Here is a 20,636-nt window from a genome sequence, read left to right on the forward strand (position 1 = left end):
GTTATGATGAACTAAAATCTAATGATACTGATGTGACATCTTAAGTGAACCTCTTCCCAATTTGTGACCTCCCCGACTTTCGGGAAGAAATCAAATGCTGTGGCATCACAGAGAGCCGGCAAAATGTAACAAGTATTATAGTATTAATACAACTAATAATTAAATTAATGGAACGCGTTGAAATTAAATTTATTAAATTAAATAAAGTAGTAATTAAACCTTGAGAAAAGGGTGAAGGCCTGTTCATTTGCTGTATCGGCTGAAAATACCGTGTGCCGCTAGTCTCCTCTCTTCCCTTGCCCCCCTGAAGTCTAGTCTGAACCACAACCAGAAGGGCTTTTTAAGTTAAGTCAGGTCGTGTCATTCCTGTGGTGACACTGGGGTCTCTACAATGGCCTACCAGCTCTACTCGGCCCACGCCCTCTCCCCAGGCCCATCCATCCCACTCACTGGGCTCCAGCCTCTGCTAAGTGTGTTGTTGGCTTTGCCCCAAATCGCAGCCCCCAGCTCACTCTCTCCTCCTCTCCTTCAGGGTTTTGTCCTAGGATCACTCTACACAGGCCTCTCCCTGGCCACCTTATTTTAAATGATACCCCTTCTCTGGAGCGTTAGAATGCCAACTGCTTGGGGACTGAGAATTTCATCTGTTTTTCATTGTGGGGTCCCCAGTACCCACATCAGTGCTCAGGGAAGGCATTCAACATATTTGTCAACGAACAAGAGGGCAGACTGATCTACAGGTCATTCGCGACATCACAGAGATGCCCTGAGGAGGATTCTGCTGTATCCATACTTACATCAGGCACTCAGAAAGTGTTCCCCAACACGCTTCCTGAGTTCAAGAGCCTAACACCAAAAAGTATTTATTTTTTTTTCATTTTAAAGAAAAGCATGCCTCCTGTGACCACTGGAAAGCTTTCCAAAAATGATTCATTTTCAATGACATTTTCAAGTCTGATAGATTTTGCTCATTTAAAGACAAAATGCGGGGCGCCTGGGTGGCTCAGTCGGTTGAGCGGCCGACTTCGCTCGGGGCACGATCTCACGGTCCGTGAGTTCGAGCCCCGCATCGGGCTCTGTGCTGACAGCTCAGAGCCTGGAGCCTGTTTCAGATTCTGTGTCTCCCTCTCTCTCTGGCCCTCCCCCTGTTCATGCTCTGTCTCTCTCTGTCTCAAAAATAAATAAATGTTTAAAGACAAAATGCAACATTTCATGCCATAACGCTTGGGTCTCATGGTAGAAACGTTAAACATGGTCAGAAAACACTAATATATACGTGCATAAATTTTTGAAAAGGCAAGAGAACAAAAAGATGCCCAAACCATATCGTCAAGGAATCTGGTAAATAAGATAAAAAGAACCCTTCTGAGGCTACTCCAAAGTTGTCAGTTAACAGCACTTCCCTTCTGAGAGAAAGGATGCAACGTTTTACATCTTTATTAGAGAGATGACTACATGGGCATATACATCTGTCAAAACTCACCGAATTATATGCATTTGCTTGCATGCCAATTACATTTCAATTATGTTAAAAAATTATTTTGTAGCAGTTAAAAAGAAGAGGCACTGTCCTCCCTTTAATTATAACTGTGTAAGTATCAAGGAAAGATGTTTCTTGAATATTTAAGAAAATGGCTACATGATTAATAACATAGATAAGACTTCCATGAAAACTTAAGACAATTTCTCCGAGATCATCAAGATAATTTTAAGAAGCAGTCAAAGTAATGTTTTAAGCCCCCAAAGTGGGATATCATCTTGAAAAACCCTAATTCCTATTTGATACAGGACTTCAGCCTTTCAATTTTTACTTTCGACCACCTTTTCCAAATTGGAGTTATTTTACGCTTTTTCTTCCAGTAGAGCGACTCAATTACATTTCATTTAGACTTTCACAAATTTGTCTTAATTTAACGATTATTTTTAAACTCTCTTATAGGCATAAGAGAGGTCCTGCCGAGTTCGCTTGGAGAGGCGAATATATAGCTTGCAGGTCTATGCCGTCAGGCCGACCTGGGATCGAATCCTGGCTCCTTTTCTCCGCGCCTGATGCCTGGCTGTGAAGGGAAGGCACTGGAGAAGCACAGAGAAACAGTGCAAGCTCAGGGTGGGAAAGGCAGGTGAAACGTCTGGTCCCCTTCAGAATTCAAGCTTTGCTATTTTCAACCCTCCTGGTGATTCTCTTTTCCCTCCTCAAAATGATGTGCCTCAAATTAAATCCCCTTCCAGCTGATGGAGGAAGTGGCCAGAGGCATTCGCCCTTGTTTAAAGAGAAAAAAGATCTCCATCCGTCGGTGAAGGTGACATATTCCAGCGCCTTCTGGAATGTGAGCCCACAGGGGACCAAACCCTGGTCTCCTGGCACAAGGTGAGCCCTGACATACTACATCCTGAAAATAAACGTCCCCCTGTAGGAAGGGGAAGGCTTTCTAAGTCTAAACGCTGAGGATTTCCACTGCAGGTGTGGCACAAACTGCTAGAATGCTTTCTCCACGTTTATTTAGATGCTAAACATTTGATGGGCACACACACAAATCACTGTTCCATTTACAAAAGTCCACAACTTCATGAAACAGGCCTGTTGGATTTTATATTTTTCAAATAAACTGTACTTAATCTAACATTCATTTAATTTAGTGATGGCCTTTAACAAACCACAACCTGTTTCTTCAAGAGTAAATATTTAAACCGGCTCACTGACTTTAAATGTTTCAAAGAGACTGCAGATAAAGGGCAGGGAAGTCCGATTTATAGCTGACTGGGTAATAATCAACAGCTACCGGGATCAAAGCCTGTGGGTTCCTTTTGTATCTCCAGCTCAGGACACCCCTGCCTCCCAGATGTCACAGGCAAAGAGGCAGTTCCCCAGAGAGACCGTGAGCGGGGGAGAGACAGAGAGAGAGAGAGACAGAGAGAGAGAGAGAGTCCCAAGCAGGCTCCGTGCCGTCAGCTCAGAGCCCAGCACCGTGGGTCTCTATCTCATGAACCAGGAGATCGTGACCTGAGCTGCAATCCAAAGTCAGATGCTTAACTGACGGAGCCCCCCAGGCGCCCCTGAAGAAGTCTTGATTTCTATAACTTGAATGGGGCTAGGGCTAAGACAAATATTTGAAATAGCTACCTGATCATACAAAGCGGTAGCATTTATAGCACACTTTTCCTCTAACGAGGCCAACCCATTTAGACTCTCCAGCTATTTTTGCAACATCCCTGGAAAAGGAGGCGTTTGCTCTAGCCCATTTTCAACCTATGTGCAGACGCCCGTTGTTCGCCCCGAAAGCAAATGAGCTTCACAAAGGATTCCTCATTTTCTTTTTTTTTTTTTTTTTTTAAATTTTTTCCCAACGTTTTTTATTTATTTTTGGGACAGGGAGAGACAGAGCATGAACGGGGGAGGGGCAGAGAGAGAGGGAGACACAGAATCGGAAACAGGCTCCAGGCTCCGAGCCATCAGCCCAGAGCCTGACGCGGGGCTCGAACTCACGGACCGCGAGATCGTGACCTGGCTGAAGTCGGATGCTTAACCGACTGCGCCACCCAGGCGCCCCAGGATTCCTCATTTTCTAAGGAAATCCGTCTGAAACCGTTACGGTGGGGTTCTGCTTTCTTAAAAAGATTTCAACAAATACAAGTGGATCATCTCCCCACCTCTTTTTCGGGGCCCAGGAAGAAGAGGGGGAGCTACGGCTACCAGGAGGGGTATTACCAGGACCCTCAGGGGTCCGGCACTGGGACGCGTAGGTCTGTTTGCGCTGCGCTAAATGGCACAACATCTCAGCTGGTTCGGAGCTCCTGTGGCTGCTTTGTGCATGTTTGGGACTCCTCCCCGCTGGACCGCAGGCTGCCCTTCTGCTTCTTGCCTTCTCCGTCTCTGCCTCTGCTAGATCCTTCCCTCCCCTCCTCCCTCCCCGGGGCTGCTTCACTTGGCACTGCAATGCTTAGGAAAAAAAAAAAAAAACCAAAAAAAACCAAAACAATGGATGGATTCCAGGGAAGGGCTGGAAAGGTGCTCTGCCGTGCGGGGATTCTGCAGGGACGCTGGCTGATTTCTGTTTCTTGGGTCTCCACATAAGCAACCTTCAGCCGCTACCATTTTAGACCGTACATGCCAGGAACTGGGCTTTTAACCTCAGCAGTTTATGTGCCGAAAACGTCCAGAAAAAAAGCTGAAGTCTGCTTGCGATTCACCGAATGCCAAGGTCTCTTCCTCTGCCCCCTCCCCTTTCAGAGAAAACCTGAAGACGCATCGTATTGGCACTGATTCCGAAACACTTGCAACTTCCTTCCTTTTCAACTTGTTTCTGGTTTCTTTAAAAGACGCCTTTCCCAGGCACCCTACCTTTAGAAGAACCTCACGATAGCTGCACGTGAATACCTTTGGACCCAGGAGCTGTGGGCACCCATCCGCAGTGCGTCCGTGGGGAAAGACTGCTTCCTGCACAGCGATGTGAACAGCAACGATGCGTGTAACACAGCAGCCTTACAGTCCAACTGTAGCCCAAATACCTAAATGGTACTTTAGTCAATAATGCCACTAAAACTGGGGCACCTGGGTGGCTCAGTCGGTTAAGCGTCCGACTTCGGCTCGGGTCGTGATCTCACGGTTCGCGGGTTCGAGCCCCACGCCGGGCTCTGTGCCGACAGCTCGGAGCCTGGAACCCGCTTCGGATTCTGTGTCTCCCTCTCTCTCTGCCCCTCCCCTGCTCACGCTCTGTCTCTCTCTGTCTCTTAATAATAAATAAACGTTTAAAAAAGTAATGTCATTAAAAAAATGTATATGAAAAAATATATAGCGTAAGTAGAAAAAGGCAGTAGTATAGACAAAGCAGTATGAACACCATAATTACATCGAATTTTCAAATATCAGTGGTAAAGATCGAAAAAGGGTGAGAGAAAACCACCCAGATGCTGGCTTTTGTTTTGTACGCGCTAATGCGGGAAATGCTTTGCTTATGGTATTCTCCCTTCTTGTTTTCTATTAATCGTTAAAAGTTATCTTTAAGGAGCAAGTATTTCTTTTAAAAGGTTATTTCGATGTTACCTTTCTTTGTTAATTTGGAAGGTATCTTAAGTTTCTTTTGAAGAATAATCATTTTTTAAGGCTGTCATGTATTACGTATTGGTACAGAGACCTGCTGTGTTTTTAGAGACTGGTAAGCCATGTCAAACTCCTAAATAGCTGCAGGCCAACATAGCTCCCGCTTTTTTCTCTTTCCCCCACACAGCGACTTATCTGGTCACTTATCTCTTTAGAATCACGTGGCTTGTTTTACAAAGCCCCCAGGAACAAAGCAAACATCTAGGTTAAACACACTTAAATAAAGCTGCGCTGGATGAAAAACCGCTTTGAATTTTTTCAAAACCATTTGTTCCAACCACAGTATTTGTTCCAAATTAAGTAAACATTGCTCAAAGAAATCATACAAAATCTGCATTTCTTATCAGACCCAGGGCAGGATGTAGTTCTTCTAAAATTTCTTGTGTGTTCCCCCCGCCTGCATTTCTCCTTAATGCCCTAAATGGGTGCATATTTTTAGGAAGTGAAGTAAAAGCAATGAGGAACAAAGCCCCAAGCAGGGACTTTTATATAAATGGTGCCTTTTATTGATCTGCAATTTACACTGATGTCACCAATCAACCCTGTGCTCTTTGTCGCAAATTAATGCTACTGGTCAGCTGACAAAGAGGTGACCAGTGGACTAATCAATTGCCTTCACACATCCATCAGTATTAGTTTGAGGGGAGGGAAGCTGAAATGAGCTCACGCTGGTCAGGCAGGTGGCTCGGGGCCTTGGGCAGTGGGGACAGAGAGGAAAGAGACCAGCCTATGTAGGGTTGCTGCAGCCTGGTATTCTAGCCATTCCAGTCCTCAAACACAAAATCCACCGCAGCCCCTTTCTGGGTATCCTTTGTTGCTCCCCTGCCAGTGGGGGTGGAAGACAGCAAGACAACAATCAAAGCCAGCTGCACCCTGAGACCCTCCCCATGTGGGACATATGCTCCAAGGAGCACACGTGGGCTGGGGTGGGACGGCGGGAGATGTAGGGCAGGTGCGGTCATCACTTAGAGCAGGCCGGCAGGTAAACGGTCATTACTGAGCTAACTCTGTGGCAGGTATGTTTCTGGATCTGATTTCACTTAGTTCGAAAATCTGCATGAGGTATTCCGTTGCTCACATACTGGAAGATTTACTGTTAAAACGCCCATAGTACTCAAAGCCATGCACAGACTCAATGCAGCTCCTATCAACGTTTGAATGGCATTTTTCACAGAAATAGAACAAACCTTCCTAAAAGGTGTATGGAACCATAAAGACCTGAACGGCCAAAGCAATCTTGAGAAAGAAAGGACGAAGCTGGAGGTAACATGCTTCCTAATTTCAAACTACATTACAAAGCTACAGTAATCAAAACAGTATGGTATTGGCATAAAAACAGATCAATGGGACAGAATAGAGAACGCAGAAATAAATCCACAGATAGGGGATCAATTAATTTATGACAAAGGAAATATACAATGTATTGTATACAATTGTATATAATAAATATACAATGAGGAAAGGACAATCTCTTCAATAAATGGTGTTGGGGAAAAGTGGACAGCCACATGCAGAAGAGTGAAACTGAACCACTTTCTAACACCATATACAAAAATTAACTCAAAATGGATGAAAAACTTAAATGTAAGACCTGAATCCATAAAATTCCTAGAAAAGAAAAGAGGCAGTAAACTCCTTGACATCAGTTCTTGGTGATGATTTTTGGGATCTGACACCGAAAGCAACGGCAACAAAAGCAGAAATAAACGAGTGGGTCTACATCAAACTAAAAAACTTCTGCACACCAAAGGAAACCATCGACAAAGTGAAAAAGCAACCTACTGAATGGGAGAAGATATAAACAAATCATATATCCCAAGGGGTTAATATCCAACATATATAAAGAACTCACAGAACTCAATAGCAAAAGGAAATCTGATTAAAAGATGGGCAAGGGGTCTAAATAGACCTTTTCCAAAGAAGACATACAGATGGCCAACAGGTACATGAACTCATCATCATCACTCATGAACAGGTACATGAACTCAACATCACTCATCATCAAAATCACAATGAGATATCACCTCACACTTGTTAGAATGGCTACTATCAGACAAAAAATAACAGATGTTGGCAAGGATGTGGAGAAAGGGGAACCCTTGGCACTGTTGGTGGGAATGCAAACTGGTGCAGCCAGTTTGTAGAAAATAGCATGGAGGTTCCGAAAAAATAAAATAAAAATAGGACTACCATGCGACTCAGCAATTCCACTTCTGGGTATTTATCTGAAGAAAATGAAAACACTAAGTCAAAAAGGTATCTGCACCCCATGTTTGCTGCAGCATTATTTCTGATAGCAAGACAGGAAACAACTTAAGTGTCCACTGATGGATGAATAGATAAAGAAAACGTGGTTGACAGCAATGTGGGAGGTTTTCAGTCTTGCGTTTCTGTTAAGTTGTTACTTTGGTATGCTTCAGGTATTACATCAATATAAGAAAATGTACTTAACATTTATTTCAAAGTACTCTTGTGTTACTAATATGGACTGTATTTTCAAGACTTATTTGTAGCTTGCTATAGGCTGCACATTTAGGGCACCACTTACGTATGTTCTGGGGCACCTGCAGAGGTGGCCTGAGTCACCCCTGTAGCAGAAGCATCTACAGACGTCACAGGAGAAGCAAACAATGCCCTGCTATGACCGCGAACTTCATCTGGACTCTTGGTGCCACCGGGAAAGCCACTGTTTTCTCCGATCGACTTCCCTCCCACACTCCGTAATGAGAACTTCAAAGACCTGTGCTTTTCCAGCCTCTGAGTTCCCTGGCTCCTGCCCGACTTGGCAGAAAACAGTGCCTCCTACTTCACACACACAGAAGCCAAGTCTATGAGCCCCCGCCCCCCACCTCCTGCCACCGAAGGCAGAAGTCCATGGTCACTGCCCCCGCTCCCCTCTTCTCTCGTTAGAGCAGGGAGCACTCCCTCCTTCCAGAGAGGGCCAACCCAACAATTACGCTTCAGGGTCCTCTTCCAGCAGCCCTTATGCGACTGCTCATTCCAGTCTTTTCTCATATAAAATAGTCAACCTCTCTCAACCTTTCCCTTCAACCTGCAAACAAGCAAATGTGTTGCTCACCTAAGGAACGAAATTAAACAAAACCCTTCACTGGCTGCACACTCCCGTGTCACCTTCGCAGGCAAACTTCTGGACAGTTGTCCAGAACTGTCTCGACTCCTCCCCTCGTTTCATTATCACCTGGTTGCATCTCCATTACTAAGACGGCGATGGCGATGTCACCACAGACCTCCAGGGTCCTAAGCGCAAAGGACATTTCCAGTGTCAACCGATTCGACTCGCGCACAGCATCCAATGGCTGTGGGACTCTACATACTCTCCTGGCTTCTTCTGGTTTCCCTGGCTCATCCTCCTCTAACCGACCCTTTAGATCACAGCTTGAAAGTCATAGCTCTGTAAAGTCGTCCCTAATGTTCCTACATCATTATCCGCTATACATTCTTAGAGCACCACAGATCCCTCCAGGCACAGGACCGGCCCGTCACACTTTTGCAGCCATGTGGGTAGGATGTGAATACTGTTGCATGTGGGGTAGTCAGTTGACAACTCCCCCCACTATACCATAAGCTCCGATAAGAATCGGGGTCTACTGGTCTGTCATCGTGGGCCTGGCTCCCATTGGACGCTCAGATATTTGTTCAACAGCTAAATGAACAAGGCTCTGTCTCACAGGACAATGGTATTTCATTTGGCCAATCAGAGTCTCTCCTTCAGAGGCATGACCCGAAAGTACAGACCGAAGCGGCCCCTTGGAAGCATGGGGGAAATGAGGAGACATAAATAGAGTCCCCACTGGCTGAGAAACCATGGCGGTGCTGACCAGAACCCAGGGCAGAACTCACAGCCTCCTGCCACAGGGGGGCGACAGCTCCCACACTCCAGCGCTGCCCCAGGTCCCAAGTAAGGGCTGCCCCCAAGTTCAGGGAAGTTCCAGCCTCTCACTACCATGTAGAGCCTCAAAACAAACCCCATTATTTGAGGCGGCTTGAGTGGTGCCACTTTCTTACAGCTGACTCTAAATAAAACAGGAACTCTTCAGCAGGAAAAAAAAATCACCGGAAAAGTAGTTCTTTGTGGATGAGTTGAAACACCCAAAGCAGAAGAAATGAAAACATACGGTACCTTACAGAAACCCCCCAAAAGACTTCAAGATCTCTTCTGAGGAGATTAGTTGTGTGCGCCCTGGAATTATAAGAACTGTGCCAAAGGCAGCAAACCTTCCTTTACAGAGATAAGGATTAACACTCACTCAAGACCACCAGACCATTGTTTCATGATTTCATGATTTGGACGTGGCATTTCCCACTTAGAAAAATAACTTGTTTTTCTTTGCTTTCTAAAAAGTGGCATTTATGGAGGAATAGATCTGTACACGTACGTTAAGCCAGTTAACTTTCTCTTCAAATTGTAACTTACTCAGGACTTTACAACACATTAGAAGTTAAATGTGAAAACTATGTTGCAAGTCTAATTTATGATGTCCGAGCTTAGCCAGATCCCCAAAGGCAAAAAATTCCAATGCCTCAGACTTATGACCAGATCATATTAAATTTAAACCAAGTAAATTAAAGAGAAAAACTAACCCAAGTACTTTCCAACTCTAAACTGGGCAATAGCAGCTACTTTACTCAATCTGTTAATGGTGCTTTGGGATGAAATACATGATCTTAATTTGCCTTCTGGGCAAAATGATGGCTGAGCTGACCCACAGGCATGACCAGGTCGCCGCCCTGTTTTAATTGGCAAGAGGACATGTCCTTTTACGGGCTGTGTAGCATAAAGCATCTCCTCTATATTAGGTTTTTAGAGTTTTGGTTTAAATGATGAATATTAAAGCAAACAAAAAGTCAACATGTCGTAGATTATGTGTTTGTTTTTCTTAGGGAGACAGTAGAGTGTGGTGGTAAGGACGCAACGTTTGACATTAGACAGATTAGGGTCTGAATTGTGTCTCCACTGTTTCCCAGCCAACCATGGAAAATTATTCTTCTTTCTGGACCCAGTGTCCTCATCGATAAATTTAGGCTGATGATAGGGCAGCAAGAAAGTTAAGGAAAACAACTGTTTCCCTATTATGGCTGAAACATAACAGTCAAAACTGCATTTGTTAAATGCAATGAATTATTTGGCCAATGTTTGCATATTTTAAAAACAGGGCCAATATGCATTTTTCTGTAAAGCTCAGAATCCCCCCCCCCCTTTTTTTTGCCTTTCTACTACATTAAACAAAGAATAGAAAGTAATGCATTTCGGTAAAGGACATGATGATATGGATTGCAAATTACATGACATTCTTGAAAACACAGCACTATGTGGTCTTATCAGTAATACAATCACTTTCAGTTAGTTCAGAGGGTGCTTTTGTCACAGAAGAAGCAAGAACACATCAAAGCGACCCCAAATATATACATCTCTATTACCAACACTCCCCAGAAAGGCATGAGCGACCTATACACAGGATCAACACCTCCCACCCTCTCCCTCCTGGACACGGAAGCACAACCCACTAGAGCCCTGCTCAGCAAAGACAAGCCTTGAGCCCGCCAGCCCCGGGGGGAGCCCATCTGCTGATTTCTTTCCTGGCCCATCACCTGTGAGTTTCCACTGGCCAGATCTGTATGTGGGATTAAGAAAAGCCAGGAGCCACTCTCCTTCCTATTCAAAATCAATGCAAACTGAGAACTGCTAACGAATATTTTTTATATCAAAGGGGAAAATATGATAGAAAAAGATCCATGTTAACACAGAGAAGAAAAGGCAAAAATTTCTCATTCATAGTTGTATTTCTGCCATGCAATGGGTTTTCTCTTCCTATTTATCTGTGAAATGAGAAAAATGAAGGAGTGAATGAAAGGAGCCAGTATTTAACTTAATGATATATTAATGAGGGTGGTGAATCATGGACAGGAATGTCTCTGGGAAGGCAGGGAAGTGGCCACATGACAGTGTCTGGGGACTAAGAAGGGAAAACACAGGAATTCGCGGGGCCAAGGCAAAGACCTTACGCATTAGGATTTGGATCGCCTAGTTAATTGGAGTTGCCCGAGTTCCATATCCAGAATGAAGATAAGAGTTAGAATGAAACAAGAGGCAGCAAAATGTCTGTATTTCCCTCTGAGAGTCAAACCAAGGGACACAGTTGGCCGACTGGGGCGCACAACAAAAGGACTTTTTACCCTGCTGGAGGCTTGACAAAAGAATGCGCATTATAAGCCCCACCGTAGAGAGAGACTGTGCTCCATTTGCTAACTGTAGAAAGGTTTCTAAAAGTCTTTGGAGTTCACTCACAGTGTGGCTCGTAAGGGGGCGGGGGGTCCCCGCAAGGTACACACTCCATGTCTTGAAAACCGACGAGTTTTGTCTTCCTATAAAATCTGGAAGAGAAAGAAAAATAATCCTCGTTAGCTCTTCCTTCTAAGCTCCAAGTTGCAGCTAACAGATTCAGGATAATTTACAAATTACCAGTTCTACTTTTTTAAAAAAGCAATTCAAAGGCTCAAACATAGCAGTATCTTAGACAGACACATCCTTAGATGCGGTGAACATTTAAGAAATATCAATTCCACTAAACATTGTAAATTCTACTCAGCCCCTCTATATTGAGATGGTCGTGCTGGCGAGGGAATAGGAAATCGGTGGTCTTTTGCAATTCTATTGTAACTTAAACGACAAAACCCCTCGTAAAGCAAGTGCTAGTTTTTAAACACCCGAAATTCAGAGCCCCCAAAAAGCCAAGCAAACCATAAAAGCAATGGAAAAATGTAGGGAGATACTTATATAATTTTCATACGGGGTTATTTTCGTAGGCATGACAAGAAACCCAGGAGCTGGAATGGAAGAGATAACAGCTTTTACCACACACACATACACAAACGCGTGCGCGCGCGCACACACACACACACACACACACACACACACACAATACTGCTGAAGAGCAAAAATAAAGCACCATCAACATAGTTAACGGGCAAAAGAACCCTGAAAAATAGTCCTAATCATAGCATTGTCTGTAATTTCAGTCTGTAATAGAAACAGGCAAAGAACATTAACTCCCAAAAAGAAGAACATTTCATAATTTAAAACTTTCAGTGAAAACTAAAAAGCATGATGCAATTAAATGTTAAAAAATTTAACATTGAAATGTTAGACCCTGTGAAACTGATCAAGTAAATGCACATTGCAGTGAAAATGTACCATTTTTACTCAGAACACTAGTGAGTACAGACAAAATAGCACATGTCTGGATGCCAGTGGCATTATAAAGGCCACTTGTAGAAGGGCAGTTCAACGATATGCCATCAGAACCCAATAAAATAGTTTATATATCCTTTAACCAGGAGGTTCATTTTTTTGAAATGTTTCCTAAAGAAACAACCAAGTGGGTGACGCGGTATTTACAACAATGCAATCGTGTTATTATTTATAAAAGAAAAAAACCCAGTTAGGCACGCTTTCAGTACGTAACAGTCGATATGACTAGCCACGGTAGTCCCGAGGCAATGGAATACGACGCAGATCTAGTATATTTTTTTTAACTCATGAAATACCAGTAGGTGAAAAAAAGAAAGGTGAATAACATAATTCTATTTTGTACAAACACACACTCTGGTATAGATCCTTTCAGATTTTTTTTTTTTTTTTTTTTTTTTTTTTACCAAAGCAGCTAAAATAATTTACATACATGTATTTGCATTGAAAAAATGTGGAAGCATATTATATACCAACTATTAACAGTGATTATTTAGGGGTGCCTGGGTGGCTCAGTCGGTTAAGCAGCCAACTTGGGCTCGGGTCATGATCTCACACTCCGTGAGTTCGAGCCCTGCGTCCAGCTGTGTGCCAACAGCCCAGAGCCTGGAGCCGGCTTCGGATTCTGTGTCCCTCTCTCTCTGCCCCTCCCTCGCTCACACTCTGTCTCTTTCTCTCAAAAAACAAATAAACATTTGAAAATTTTAAGAAAACAGTGATTACTTGTAAATGTATTTCAAAATATATTTTTTCTATGACAAAATAGTGATTTGGAGAATCAATTTGCAGATCAAGTTTATAAAGAGCAAGACAGATGAAATTATTTTATGAAATTGGATACTGTAGTAGCAAATCTGTATGATTTATGGTTGAAGCAAAATTTTTCTCAAAAAAATTTTTTTTAACGTTTATTTATTTTTGAGACAGAGACAGAGCATGAACGGGGGAGGGTCAGAGAGAGGGAGGCACAGAATCTGAAACAGGCTCCAGGCTCTGAGCTATCAGCACAGAGCCCGACGTGGGGCTCGAACTCATGGACCGTGAGATCGTGACCTGAGCCGAAGTCGGCCGCTTAACCGACTGAGCCACCCAGGCGCCCCTGCCAAATTTTTCTTTAAAAGCAGGTAAATTACCTCAAATGCTAAGGTACATTCAGTATTTGCCTAACCTTCCATTTTCATTTGACTATGAAAATATATCCATATTGTAATATGGTGAGTTCCCACCTGGTTTTAATTAAAAAATTTATTTTGTGATGCATAAAGCAATAGTCAAAGAACAAAGGTGGAGGAGTAACACTTCCTGATATTGAAACATATTATAAAGCTATAATAATCAACAGAGTGCAATACACAACACAGTGTACCATATACGATACAGTATAATAGCCAATTACAGCTACAATAATCAATACTGGTACAAAGACAGACATGTAGACCAATGGAACAAGACAGCCCAGAAATAAACTCTCACATACAGGGTCAAATGATCTTCAACAAGAGTACCAAGGCCACCTAAATGGAGACAGGTCTTCAACAAATGGTGCTGGGAAAACTGGATATCCACATGCAAAAGTTGGAACCTTATCTAACACTCTATACAAAAACTAATTCAAAATGAATTAAAAACCTAAACATAAGACCCAAAACTATAAAAGTCCTAAAAGAAAACAGGAGAAAAACTTCATGACTCTGAATTTGGCAATGATTTCTTGGATGTGACGTCAAAATGCAATCAAAGGCATATGTGAAATGGGCAACAAAAGCAAAAACTGATACCCTGGGCTACGTGAAATTTTCTGCATCAAAGGACACAATCAATGTATACTTATCCCCAAACTCATCAAGTTGTATACATTAAATATGTACAGCTTTTTAATTGTCAATTATACCTCAATAAACTGGTTAAAACCAAGTAGGTCACATCAAAAAAAAAAAAGTTTTAAATGATAATAAAATAATAATCTTCTTTTCCAGGATTAAAAAAAAACAAGGATACAATCGACAATCGACGGAGTGAAAAATGAACCTGCACTAGGGGAGAAAATCTTTGCAAATCCTGTATTTGGTAAGGAGTTGCTATCTAGGATATTCACTCAACAACAAAAACCAAATAACCTGATTAAACGATGGGCAAAGGACTTGAAGAGACATTTCTGCAAGATGGTGTACAAATGGCCAATAAGCACGTGGAAAGACGGCCGACAGCCAACATCACTCCTCATCAGGAAAATGCACTTCAAAACCACAATGAAGTAGCACCTTACACCCATCAGGATGGCTGCTAAAAACCAAAGCAAAGCAACACAGAAACCGTCAAGTGTGGGGAGGCTTCGGAGGGGAATTGGAAGCACCGCGCACTGTTGGCGGGAAAGTGAGATGGTGCTACAGAGATCAGTAAGGAGGTTCCTCAAAAAACGAAACATACAACGACCATATGATCCAGCAATTCCACTACTGGGTTGATTCCAAGGGAACGGAAGGCAGGGTGTAGATGAGATATTTGCACCTCCATTCCTAGCATCACTATTCACAACAGCCAAAAGGTGCATGTCCAAATATCCATGGGGCAAATGGAGGGGTAAACAAAATGAGGCGTAGCCATATAATGGAATATTATCCAGCCTTGAAAAGGAAGGAAATCCTGGGGGCGCCTGGGCGGCTCAGTCAGTTAAGCATCTGGCTCTTGGTTTCGGCTGAGGTCACGATCTGATCTCACGGTTTCGTGAGTTCGAGCCCCACATCAGGCTCTGTGCTGGCAGCACGCTTGGGCTTCTGTCCCTCCCTCTCTCTCTCTGCCCTGCCCCCACTCATGCTGTCTCCATCTCTTTCAAAACAAATGAATAAACTTAAAAAAATTTTTTTAAAAAGAACAGACCTGCTCTAATTAAAAAAAAAAAAAAAAAGTATGGGAGGAAGGAAATCCTGTCCCAGTCCCATCCTAGAACACGGATGAACCTTAAGGACGTTATGTTAAGTGAAACAAAGCAGTCACAAAAGGAGAAATACTACATGATTCCACTCAGATTAGGTATGTAATCAAATTCATATAAACAGTGATTACCAGGGGCCGAAGGGAGCAGGAAAGGGGGATAGGTTATTGTTTACTGGGTATAGAGTTTCAGTTTGGGAAGATGAAAATGTTCTAGAGATCTGTTCCAAACAATGTAAATGTACTTAACACTAGTAAACTATACACTTAAAAATGGTTAAGACGATAAACCTTATGTTATTTTTCACAACCAAAAATGCATAAAAATTTTTGAAGTAAGGTAAAAACCGTAGCGTAATGTAAGACGGCATTATTACAGATGTATTTCTTACTAAACCCTGTAATATATGCGGACTACCATTATTTATCCTCTCGGCCAGAAAATCTGCCAAATTACAAGTAAACATCGACACAGTCTAAAATGGTTTTACATGTGAAAACTCATTTTTGTAAATAGGCAGAACAGAAAGTGAAATAAAAAAATGTTACACCCAACATTTTCAACATCCCATTGTGATACTGAAACACACATTTTAAAACTTCTTAAAAACTAAGGAAATGGAAAGCATGGAGACTCCAATGCAGATGTCATTAAATGTTTTTAGAACAAGGACCTCTCCTCATGACAAAACGCTTTTGAGGTCTGAGCTTTCCCTAACAAATGAATCACATATATTTGCCAAAAGTATACTGATGAAAATATATTATGAGTTTGAGGGCCATTATGGAGACGAAACTAGAAGGTGAGCAAATCACACCATGTTTGTTTTTTTTTTTAATTTTTTAACGTTTATTTATTTTTGAGAGGGAGAGAGAGAGAGAGCGTAAGCAGGGGAGGGGCAGAGAGAGAGGGAGACAGAATCCGAAGCAGGCTCCAGGCTCCGAGCTGTCGGCACAGAGCCCGACGTGGGGCTCGAACTCATGAACCGTGAGATCGTGACCTGAGCCAAAATTGGATGCTCAACAGACTGAGCCACCCAGGCGCCCCAGTCACACCATGTTTAAATGACCATTAAACACTAAGCAGAAACAGCTTGAAAAGCTGACTAGAAATGAGGTTGAGTGGACACACCAATTCATGAGGCTCCCACGTATGTAACCGCTGCACCCACGGACAGATGATGCTTGGACGTGACCCAGAGCAGCTATCCGCAGCTGCACGGAGATTACACCAAAGCATTCAGAATCTGCCCTGCCAGCTTCTTTATTCCAATGGCATAATGGCAGAATCTAAGGTTTTTTAAACTTAATTTTTAATTCTAATTTAACTTTTCAACTAAAAAAAATGGAACAAAATGTTTAAAACCATCCACCGACTCTCCTTTTTTTCTGTTTAGTACAAAGTGAGATTAATTCAGAATTCTAAAAACGAGTAGTTACTAAACTACCAGTTATGTACTCGCCATCACAGACATTGTGCTTTTAATTATTAGAAAAGTTGCCTCAAAATTATCCTCCAATTTGAAGATGAAGGTATAGAAATTAGAGTTTTCCTATGTAAATGAAGGGGCACCTGGGTGGCTCAGTCAGTTGAGCGTCCGACTCTTGATTTCGGCTGAGGTCATGATCTCATGGTTTGTAAGTCTGAGCCCCGATGTGGGTTCTGTGCTGACAGCGTGAAGCCTGCTTGGGATTCTCTCTCTTCCTCTCTCTCTCTCTCTCTCTCTCTCAAAATAAATAAGCATTTAATAAAAATAAAAATCTTTAAAAAATATGTAACTGAAAATATTAAGTGGATAAAGAAACGTATCAATCTTTAAAAACTATTTTACCTTCTCTTGCTTAGACCGCCATGGTTTTAGGGACACAGAAACATTGGTAACTCTGCTTTCTGACCAAGTGAGAAAGGACACAAATTTTAAAAAATAAAATGAGGGGCGCCTGGGTGGCTCAGTCGGTTGAGCGTCCGACTTCGGCTCAGGTCACGATCTCGCGGTACGTGAGTTCAAGCCCCGCGTCGGACTCTGGGCTGACCGCTCAGAACCTGGAGCCTGCTTCCGATTCTGTGTCTCCCTCTCTCTCTGCCCCTCCTCTGCTCATGCTCTGTCTCTGTCTCAAAAATAAATGAAAAACATATAAAAAATTTAAAAAATAAAATGAAATAAAAGGGATCAGGACATATACAGGTGTTTGGCTAAACTGGGATCCATAGGGGAACTTCGAATTTTACTCTGGGCGTTCACATGGCTAATGCACACAGAAAAAGGAAATCATGCTGGATTTTACCTAATCACAGTAAATGCATCTTTTAGACCCAAAACTGTCTCCAACACTGAATTTGAAAAGAATTTTTAATTGAACTCAATCCAAATAACACCAGTTTGCCTGACGAACGCCATGTTTGAAAAGGGCCATTTTAAGAAAACCTGGTTGTAAACCGTCAACTGTTCAATCAATGAAAGCATTTCTACAGGGTAAACGACACACCACAGTCCAGCTCTCGTTTTATACTGAGCTCGCTCAATACAGCCCGGAAGGCAGTCACCATGTCCTGTGTATTACAGCCAGGCCACGCTCAAACGTTCTGCAGTGGATGTTCTACGTACTGGATGACCACTCTGTTCTCTCCCATTCTCTTACCGGCACCCAGCTTCACACCGACGGACAGCCTACTGTTCACGTTCCTTAGCAACTGACAGCAAGGGCCCCTTGAAAGTGAACAAACACCTACGAGGAGATGAACCATCAGGGTCAGGGCCAAGAACAGTGCGGTGGTTAGTGATCTCACGCTGGATACTCCGCCCATACTCTGAGAATGGGCAAGGGGGGCCCAACGTCAAGATGAGAGAGCCCGCCAAGGCAATTCAGGCAGCTTCCAGGAGCAAGGTGGCTGGCGGGGCACCAGGGTGTACTGGGGGTGGGGCACAGAAGGGCTGTGGCAGGCCGCATGGTTAGCCTCAGTCACAGAGGCTCCAGGGGAGGGCTTCCTGTGACACCAGACATGTGGTTAGGCATAGGGGCTCAGCAGTAGCACGACAAGCAGGGTGACCTTGGGCGTGTCGTTTATCCCCTCCAAGGATCAATTTTCCCTTGGTAAAGGGAGTTTGATATTAATCCCTGGTTTACGGAGTGGTGTTGATGATTAAATAAGCTAACCTGCATACAGTGCTCAACTCATCATAAATGCTCAATAAACGTCAGCTATCGTCGTCACGAGAAGCAGCAAAGAACTGGTAGGGGCTGGGTTATCCTTCCAGGCGGGGGCCCATGTCCCCTTGGCAGAGAAGGGATGGGAACACGGGAGACAGAGAAGGTGGCTGCAGGCCCACTGGCCACACTCTAAAAACACCTCACAAAAAAACCAAAAAAGAAGCAGTCATGTAAATAAAGCTTTCACTGGCTTCTAGTAACACTAATTGGTGAGGATGTCAAGTATGTATTTAGTGCTTACTAGGGGCCAGGCACTCTGCTGGGCGCTTTACATGCATCGTATCCTCCATCCTTCCAGCGATCCTGCAGGTCGGTATTATCAGATGACAACGGACGGGTGAGAAGAACAGGTGTCAGAGAAATTAAGGAACCGGCCTGAAGTCGTTGGACACATTTGGGAACAAGGACACTGAGGCTCCAATCACTCACACCGAGGCACAGGGGACACACTATTTCCACGCTGTACTGCTTGTGGGGAAAAGGCAGCTGCTGTCCTATTGGGGCTGAGCCTTAGGATCGCAGAGGACTCTTTTTTTTTTTTTTTTTAATTATTGCTTTTTATTCCTTTTCTTAAAAAAATTTTGTTTAATGTTTATTTTTGAAGGAGAGTGTGAGTGGGGGAGGGGCAGAGAGAGAGGGAGACACAGAATCCCAAGCAGCCTCCAGGCTCCGAGCTGTCAGTCCAGAGCCCGACGCGGGGCCCGAACCCACGAACCGCGAGATCATGACCTGAGCCGAAGTCGGACGCTCAACCGACTGAGCCACCCAGGCGCCCCGGCATCATTTTTCTGAGAGCAATATGCAATTTGCTTATTTTCTTTCTGCCTCAGTTTTCCTATCTATAAAACGGGTTCCAACGGTTTAACCTTCTTCACACAAATAGAGTCAACCTGGGTGAGCACTTTAAAACACTCTGGAAAGCCTGGGTTAAAGTCACTATATAATTATTGCCTGCCTCATGCTGGCTTAGAAAGGATGTAATTTTAAACTAATCATATAAATAAACTATGAAACATCATTCAAATGTCTACTCCCTTGAATCTGACTTTCCCACATCTAAGCATTTGCTTAAAGAACGAGCAAACATTACAGAAGCTAAGCCAGTGGGTTCAGGTGACAACGAATGAGGTTAAGCATGAGGAAGCACGTCTGGTGGGAGGTCCTGGGGACAGCGCGTCCCGTCTCAGACTCTACAGCATATCCCCGTGGGCTCCTTCTTTGTAAAAACCGAGACCCTGGGTCCTGTGCTTTTCCGCACTCCCGCTGCCCCCCGAATCTCCTCGGGACCTCTTCTCCCTGCCCCAAAGATGAAGGGCACCCACGTGCTTTTATCAGACTTGTAGAAGAGGAACAACGGAGACGCGTCAGACATTGGCTTTGTGTTCCTCAGTCAGATTTGCACGAGGTCAGAACTCTGGCTGATGATATTCATAGGTATCAGCATCGTCTGAGATTATAGACCATTCCTTTTTTTTTTTAATAGCAGATTTACTGATACCTTATTCACATACCTTATAATCCACCCACGTGAAGTACACAATTAAATGGTCTTGAGTGTACTCACAGAGGCATGCAACCATCGGAATGATCAGTGTTAGACATTTTCATCACACCAAAAAAAGAAAGCCTGTACCCTTGAGTGGTCACCCCTCACTCTTCCCCACGCTCCCCAGCCACCAGCCCCAGGAAACCACTAATTGAATTTCTGTCTCTATCGAGAAAGGACGGGTGTGGATGACCGTTCCGGTTTCTTCTCACCAACACTTGTCATTGTCTTTTTGGTCGCAGCCATTCTAGCGGGCTTGAAGTATGTGGTTTTAATTTGCATTTCCCGGACATTGAGCATCTTTTCATGTGCTTACTGGCTGCCTGAATGTCTTCTTTGGAGAAATGTCTATTCAGATCCTTCACCCATATTTTAATTGGGTTATTGGTCTTTTCATGACTGAGTTGTAAGAGTTCTTTACGTATTCTAGATGAGACAGTCCCTAATCACCTATATGATTTACAAATAGTTTCTCTAATTCTGCGGGTTGTCTTTTCGTTTTCTTGATGATATCCTTTGGAGCACAAAAGATTTTCATTTGGGTGGAGGCCACGAGCTGGTCATCCTTCCACTGCCCGTGTTTC

The 20,636-nt window shown here is 43.4% G+C and overlaps 1 protein-coding gene across 8 annotated transcripts in view; it reads right to left on the reverse strand.

Moving 5' to 3' along the window:
- TNFRSF19 (TNF receptor superfamily member 19) overlaps nt 1-20,636 on the reverse strand; it is a 90,702-nt gene that overhangs the window by 32,912 nt on the left and 37,154 nt on the right. For 7 of the 8 annotated variants that reach the window (XM_060637526.3, XM_060637525.3, XM_060637528.3 and 4 more), the window contains one exon: nt 11,406-11,491. In XM_060637526.3, coding sequence (XP_060493509.2) covers nt 11,406-11,491 — 86 coding nt within the window. Of the gene's footprint in view, nt 1-11,405; nt 11,492-18,027; nt 18,156-20,636 lie in introns of those variants that run through there. The other variant, XM_078447059.2, reaches the window with a different exon arrangement.

The sequence above is a fragment of the Panthera onca genome, chromosome A1 (genome assembly GCF_046562875.1).
Source record: "Panthera onca isolate mPanOnc1 chromosome A1, mPanOnc1 haplotype 2, whole genome shotgun sequence".
NCBI lineage: Eukaryota > Metazoa > Chordata > Mammalia > Carnivora > Felidae > Panthera > Panthera onca.